This window comes from Osmia bicornis, chromosome 16 (assembly GCF_907164935.1).
Source record: "Osmia bicornis bicornis chromosome 16, iOsmBic2.1, whole genome shotgun sequence".
NCBI lineage: Eukaryota > Metazoa > Arthropoda > Insecta > Hymenoptera > Megachilidae > Osmia > Osmia bicornis.
In genome coordinates, this window is record NC_060231.1 from 7,700,560 (window position 1) to 7,707,963 (window position 7,404).

Consider the following 7,404-nt stretch of genomic DNA (forward strand, 5'->3'; position numbering starts at 1 on the left):
TCACGTTAACGACCACTGTTAATTTGCGAATCGATCGACGGGTGTTGCATCCGATTTCCATCCACCAGCGGGATCAGCATATTCGCCTACTCTCCAGGCTTTCGGTTGCATGAACTTTGACGATTTCGAAGGGAAACGAAGCGCACGCCCTCCGTATCGGGGCTCGCCCCACTCCACCGGGAAAACGTGTGTATGTGCGTTAGGTACGTGCGCACTACGCCAAAAGTGCTAAGGAAAATCAATAGCACGTTCGTGTACCGGTGCACACGCACGCTAGGTATGTGTAATTTCAAATTTCGTTGCTTCCTTTTTTCAGGATTTTCTTCTTGCAAGAGGTCTATGCTAACTCGACGGGAAAATTCGGGCAAATTGGTTTGATCGAGGAGCGGCCAATTGTATTCTACAAGCTAAGGATGCCGCTGCAGCTCCTAAAAAATACTGTTCGTGTCAACTAAACAAGGATCTGTGAGGAATTATTTTTTACAGGATTAATGAATTATAGAAATAAAAAAAAAAATGAAGTATACGTACTATTTTATTGCTTTATCAATGTTGTCGATGTCAATACCTTGTACCGTGTCTTTCTTTACAGTGCCTCATAACCTAACTGACATCAATATGATATAGCTTGTACGGTTATTATAAATCTCTTACATATCAGTTATTATAAAATTCTTATATACCACAGCCACAATTATTTTATTAAAATAAAATCACTAATGCATCAATGTATAATACCTAATAGTCTTTTACCACTGGATTTCTTGTAATAACATCACTGCCTTCGTTCTCTATTGATTCATAAGTCCATTTGCGATTACTCCTAGTAATTCATGATTACATAGTATTATAAATTTAATTAATTTAATGTAATTAGTATGAAATGTTGAATATCAAACCTGCAGTCGTGACCACATTTTGTAGAACCACATTTAGAACAAGGAAAATGACAACCAGCACAGCTTAAATTTAAACAATCACAAAAATCAATCCCTGTTCGTATATGAACACCCCTTTCATTGTACATGGTATGTCTTTTGCAACCCTGATATATTCGTCGATGAAGTTTACGTTTTTCTCTTTCGCTACGCTCTGGATCGAAATTTCGAAGGAATTTTGTTGTTCCAGATGTATCATCCGCTTTTTGCCGGGTTCCTCGAGTACTTTTCTGCGATCAAAAATACATAATAATGATATTTTGAAACTTCAAGTGTGTACCAATAAACGAGATACTTACACGTTCAGCCCGTGATGCGGATTCAGTATTTGAATTTGAAGATTCGCCAGAATTTTCCGTTTCCATAATGCTTTCTTTGAACGTTATTAAAATAAATTGTACAAATACGTTAAAAGTTTGAATCTACATAACCTTTAACACAGGAGACATCAATTTCTCCTCTGAAACCAATCGTACACGCATGATTCTGTAAATTGCACTACATCTCGTAGTAAAAAGCGAAAGTTGCACATTAATATGATTAAAAACTCAAGTACGATTAAATAAGAACCCACGTTACTTAGCAAAATAAATTAATTATTACTTTGTAAGCGTCCACACGTATTTGTAGCGACAATTGTTGAAAATATCGGTAAGTAAGATTGCTCTGTTTAGTTATTACTTTACTGGCAAGTGATAAAAATTTGTGTTGCTGCGCCATCTGTTATTTAACAATTAAACACATATTTTATTCTAAAATGACTTGCAGCTTTATTTACAGATTTAAGAACACTTTTCCCAAGAGCAGAGTGGCGCAGTGGAAGCGTGCTGGGCCCATAACCCAGAGGTCCGTGGATCGAAACCACGCTCTGCTAAGGGATCGTAATCCACTTTTTTTTTGTCTAAAATAGCTTTTTTGTAACACTTGTTATAATTTAAACAATATAAATAATACAAAAGTAAAAGAAAGAGGAAAATAATCGCCCAACGTGGGGCTCGAACCCACGACCCTGAGATTAAGAGTCTCATGCTCTACCGACTGAGCTAGCCGGGCTTGAAAGTTTGTTTTTTATTCTCCCATATGAAGCTGCTGGTTGCAACAGCAAAAAACTACGGATAAAACTATAACAAGTCATTTATTTATACATTCAATAAACACATCTATTTAAGCGTAAGTTAATTAATGCCTCAAGGACTTGCGTCCTTTTTACATAGCTGCTTTCAATAATTTCTTCGTTTCTTCAACATGGAAGACTCTCAATTTCAAATAATTTCTTTGGTAAACGTTTTCAAATAAATATACCTTTACAAATTAAAATCTATCGAAATAAATTAATTCGTTAAATACATTATGGCACATAACACTAAGTAATTTACTAAGTTACAGAAATAAAATTGTACTTGGAAATTCTTCTCCTGCGCTGGTCCCTCTCGATTCGGCAGCTACCTACACCTTCAACAACAAATTGTTAATCATCTTGTGTGTATTACAATTGTTAAGCATTGCGTTACTCGTTTGAATCACACATTTTCAATGTGTGAATATTATAATCATTAAAAAAAGTTATTAAATGAACACATGTATCATTGTACCATAGTTAAGTGTTGAATATATCAATGCTATTAATGAACGAATATTATCAGAAACGGTAACAGCAGTACAGCGAATAAGTAATGACCGATGTTAGTAGCTGTCGAACATTCGAATGGACAATCAAACGAACCGTCTGTTTTATTTTGCAGCAAAAGATGCCTTACTAGCTTTTTACCCTCGCATGGATTCTCAAGCTTAATAAACATTATTTTTCGTGCCTCGAGGAATTGTTCCAATTCAACTCTGCACCTCCACTTCAGAGGATTTCCAGAGAACTCGACGATGTACACATTAGGCATGTCATTTAAGTCGCTTGTAAAAATACATTTCAGATCATTGCCTTCGAGGTTCAAGTAAGTTAATCGATTCAAATTTCTAAACGCTCCAGGTTCTATGTACTTGATCGAGTTACCCCGTAAATCTAATCTCTCCAGATTTTCCAAAACAAACCAGGAAGATCCTATCATCTCCAATGGGTTGTCCTGAATGGTTAAATTCTCCAGTTTGTTCATACCATTAAAGGCACCCTGTTCCACGGTGGTTAATCCAGAATTCCTAATCACAAGTTCCTTCAGATTTGTGAATCTATGGAAGACGTCACTTGGTAATCGTGGAAGATGACCATCGTGGAATTCAATAACGGTTACCTCGGGAGGTATGGATTGCAACAACAATAAATTACCACCGCTACAGACATATCGAATTCCTGTCGCATCCTCCTGGCTGGTGCAGCTTCCTTCGATGGTCTCGTTCCTGGCGGGAACGCTGACGGTCGTCGCAGGTGGGGTGGCGGTCGTTTCTGGAAGCTGCGTCGCATAACAATCCTCCTTCAGCAGCAACGAATGCTTGTCGTAACGAATTCCTCGAGAATTTAGGAACTCTGCTATTTTCGTGCCGCACAGACAGGACCAAGGATTGCTGGAAACACGTAGAGACGATAAATAATGCAAGTGATTGGCCATGTACCCGACGCCGATGCAGTTCATGGAATTTTCAGAGATGTCGAGGCTCGTGAGGTACGGCAGACGGTCGAATACATCATTCGTGATTCTGTAAATATTGTTATGAGATAGATCCAGGCTTCTCAAGTTGGACAGACCCTCAAGCATTTCTGCGTTGATAGATTCGAGCTGATTACCGCGCAGAGACAAGTACTCGAGATTGTAAAGATTGGAAAAAGCCCGAGGCTCGATCTCCTCGATACCACAGTCTCTGAACTCCAGTCTTGATAGATATCCGTTGAAACGTGAAAAGCTGTGCTCAGAAATCTTTTTAATATTCGACAACATAACTCGGATTGTGTGCGCCGTTGGCGGTATCGCACCCAGTTCCTCGAGCGACGTTATAGCTCTACAAGCGTAAATTGATCTGGATTGACCATCAGTTTTCTCAGGGTAGCACGCACCGGTGTAAGTAGGTGGTTGCGGAGTCACAATATGAATTTCTACAGGAGGAGTAGACGGAGCTGGCCTTACAATTGAAATATTTGAGCGTTTAATGCTGTCTTCGAAGGAAGTCCAATGTACTTTTCCTTTAGCGACTGTAGAGCCTTCGGTTGTCTGTATAAACAAATAACACTTATAAATTTTTGAATTTGAACGGAGAATACTACTCTAGTCAATGGAATGTATTGGTAGTAATAAAATCACCATTTAATCCATCATGAAATATTTCTAAATTCTGAAATATTTACATAAGAAATAATTAGTCAAAAATTATGAATTAAAAATGATTATTTTAAGTGCAAAAGGTGATGCTGTGAAAATTTATACCGAATATGACTAGGATTGTACCTGTTGCAATGGCCAGTCGCTGCTGACATCTGGAATGTCGTTTTCGTTCGCGTAACATCGTCCCGCGTTAATCTCGAATCCGACATTTTTCCTTGTCAGAAAGTTTTGAAGATTATTACGACAGCTGCAGAGCCAAGGATTACCAATTGCGTCCAATCTTTCCAGCTTCTTCAATTCGGCTAATTCCTCGACAGCTATGCAACGCAACCTATTATTTCGTATATCAAGATGCCGTAAACTGTCGCCGACATGCGACAACGAGCTTCTTTCAAACTGTTCGATATCGTTTCTTTCCAGGATCAATTGTTGAAGATTGACGAGATCCCGAAACCAGTAGGCACCAATTGTGGAAAAATGGTTACCGACCAACGAGAGGCGTTGCAACCTGTGCAACCCTGCGAAAGCGCCATTTTCAATAACGCCGATGCGACAGTTGTTCAATTCCAAACTCCTCAAGCTATTTCCAAAACGGAAAAACGCGTATCTTGGAAGCTCGTCTATCACCAAACCGGAAATCTCGATCCACGTAGTTTTATCCGGAAGTCTGTCCAAGGAGGTGAAAACGTTGGTTTGAAATTCGTTGCCACGATTCGTCAGTCGGTCCTGAAATAACAAAATTACCAATTAAACTCGACGAAGGTAAGCAATTTAACGCTTCTGTTTACCCTGTCGAAATTGTTCAAGTGTTGCGTAGTTAACGAGGAGGGAACGACAGGAAATCCAATTGGCGTCATGCATTGGTATTTTCTGCAAACGTTCGTCTCCCTCAAACATTGTACTTCCTGAACGATAGAACGAGATCCGAAGTATTCGTCTAATCTTTGCCGACATTCGCAGAGCCAGGGGTTCCCATCGATGCGTACGGTCCTGAGCGCGCGCAGATACGAAAGCTCCTCGATCGGTAAACAGTCAAGATCGTTATCCCGCAGGCCAAGAGTTTCGATTCTGGGTAGCAGACGAAAAACATCGGGCTCGATGTGCACCAAACCGCATCTGCGAACGGATTTATGATTCACTGTACCTACACGTACATTATCATTTTTACGTAACCGTTTGTTTTTCATCGTATTCACGAGGGCGCTCACGGCGTTTCGCAAAGAAGGAAACGCCGTCTTTCCGCGTTTCTCATGCAAATCACGGCCCACTAACGTTACCAATAAGGTATCTTCATTCTCTTACATTTCAATACCTATTTCAAACTGAAATTCATTATTTAATCGGACGTACTATTTCACGATGCGTAATTCTGATTATTTAAATTACTATTTAGGATAAAATTCTGATGCTCGCTTCAGGACCCTTCCCTGATCAGTTAATATAGGTAATACATATAACTGTCCTTTTCTAACAATTACAAAATAACGACGGATAATAATTGATCTTGTTTATGGAATTGCAGTTCGGTTATGTAAACCTCTTACCTGTCCAAGATCAGTTTCTTCAAGTCGATTAAAGGACGGAACCACGCGGTCCTAGCCACGTGAATTTTAGTCCCATGGAATATCAACCACTCCAGCCGATTTAGACCGGCAAACGCGTCCGGATCGATGAAGTTCACGTGGCAATTGTAAAAGGACAGTCGTCGAAGGTTCTTGAATTTGGAGAACGCGTTGCCAGGTATCTGGTGGAACCGGGACACCGTAAACTCTATCCATTCTGCCTCGATGGATATCTCTTCGAGGTCGTTCAGGTCGCCATGCGTGCAGGCGTAGGCGATCGACCGTTCGTCATCCACAATCGGTGCTAGGCTACATTTGCAATGTACTTGGCCAATTAGGGCGACCACCAACGCCCAAAGTAAAATCTGATGCATCTTTTTCCAATTCCAGGCTCACCGCGTCACCTGAAAATGCTTCACCGTCGTTCTCCAGAAATAACGTTAGCAACATTGAAGGTCTTGATGCTGGGACCTTGAATCCGTTTTACAGAGATTTATAGCGGTCTAGAGAAGGTTTAATAACTAAATTTTGTATTTCATAGAAATCTTTTGAGTTATGCAACTGGAAAGATTGATCAATGATTTTTCTTTTTTTTCTTTTTAATCTAGAACAGACAAGATTCCAACGAGTAGCTTCTGATTTACCCGTTTAGTCGTAGAAGTTCCACTGCTCCAGTTGTTTAGCATGTAGAGCGAGTTTTTACTTCGCACACCGGAAAAGCCACTTGCTACAGCTCACCATGGCCACGTTCAAACGAGTCAACCACGATCCTCTTCCTATCAGCCACAGAACGATTCACTTTTCACCTGTAAGGACCTCTCGATCTGACCCACCGATGTACTCTTCACTGATCAGCTGATTCTGACCTTCTCATTATCTTCATAATCACTTGCTGCAAGTTTCCAATCAAATTATCATCTCATTCCTATACCGTATGTAAGTGTATTGGATCACTCGTTGTTTACAATTGTTTTATACATTGTTTCTAGTAAATATATAGATCTAAATGAATGGGAGGTAAGAGTACACTAGGAAACACTGGTACTAGACTAACATCAAGTTATTTTCAGGTTGTTTTGACCATTTGAAGCAACAGGAAGGTTCGCAAACAGCAGTATGAATTAGGAGGATATAGTGGATGCAAGAATGCACCAGGAAGCATGAACTTACAAGAGCGTGTCTCGGATCGGTGGATCGAAACGAAGCGGCGCAACTGAGCTGGTGGTTCGCGCGCTTCCTCGTTATATAAACTTCTAAGGCCAAGGTCTCCCTTGTCCCCCGCGCCGGTTCTAGGTACACACGCCGATCCCTGAGCACCGCGACCTATCTTTAGCATGCACCGCTCTAGTTTGGCAGGAAAACTCAAACGATACACTTGCCAGCCTCTGACCAGTCCGCACCTGTAAAACACGACCACCGGCAAGGTCTGGGGCAGTCTAAGAGTTGGCGGTAACATCTGTGCAGTTGGTGAAACGTTTCCCTGACAGATTGATGCGATTCCAGGGCTTTTCATTTGCCGTGCTTCACCTGCAGACCTTGAATTTTCAAGGTGCAGTCATGTTTCTGCAATTACAGAGTAGTCACGGTTCCGTGATGACCTACAATATGTACTGTTCCGGAGGATGCCTTTGACTGTTCCTC

The 7,404-nt window shown here is 40.7% G+C and overlaps 1 protein-coding gene and 2 non-coding genes across 5 annotated transcripts; 1 reads left to right on the forward strand and 2 right to left on the reverse strand.

Moving 5' to 3' along the window:
- Positions 1–1,740: 1,740 nt before the first annotated feature.
- Trnam-cau lies at positions 1,741–1,812 on the forward strand. The gene has a single exon. It is a non-coding gene; the product is annotated as a tRNA-Met (tRNA).
- Positions 1,813–1,918: 106 nt separating this feature from the next.
- Positions 1,919–1,991, reverse strand: Trnak-cuu. Its single transcript has one exon. It is a non-coding gene; the product is annotated as a tRNA-Lys (tRNA).
- Positions 1,992–2,054: 63 nt separating this feature from the next.
- LOC114872179 (slit homolog 3 protein-like) lies at positions 2,055–7,033 on the reverse strand. Of its 3 annotated transcripts, none has more exons than XM_029179107.2 (6): positions 6,934–7,033; positions 6,408–6,655; positions 5,746–6,167; positions 4,990–5,317; positions 4,325–4,927; positions 2,055–4,090 (listed from the first exon to the last, which is right to left on the reverse strand). In XM_029179107.2, the coding sequence occupies exons 3-6, from the start codon at positions 6,135–6,137 to the stop codon at positions 2,561–2,563; spliced, it is 2,853 nt and encodes a 950-aa protein (XP_029034940.2). In that variant the 5' UTR covers positions 6,138–6,167; positions 6,408–6,655; positions 6,934–7,033; the 3' UTR covers positions 2,055–2,560. The 3 variants fall into 3 exon arrangements, with proteins under 3 accessions (XP_029034940.2, XP_029034942.2, XP_029034941.2); XM_029179109.2 differs by having other exon boundaries at positions 5,746–6,176; XM_029179108.2 differs by having other exon boundaries at positions 5,746–6,234.
- Between the last annotated feature and the right edge of the window lie 371 nt (positions 7,034–7,404).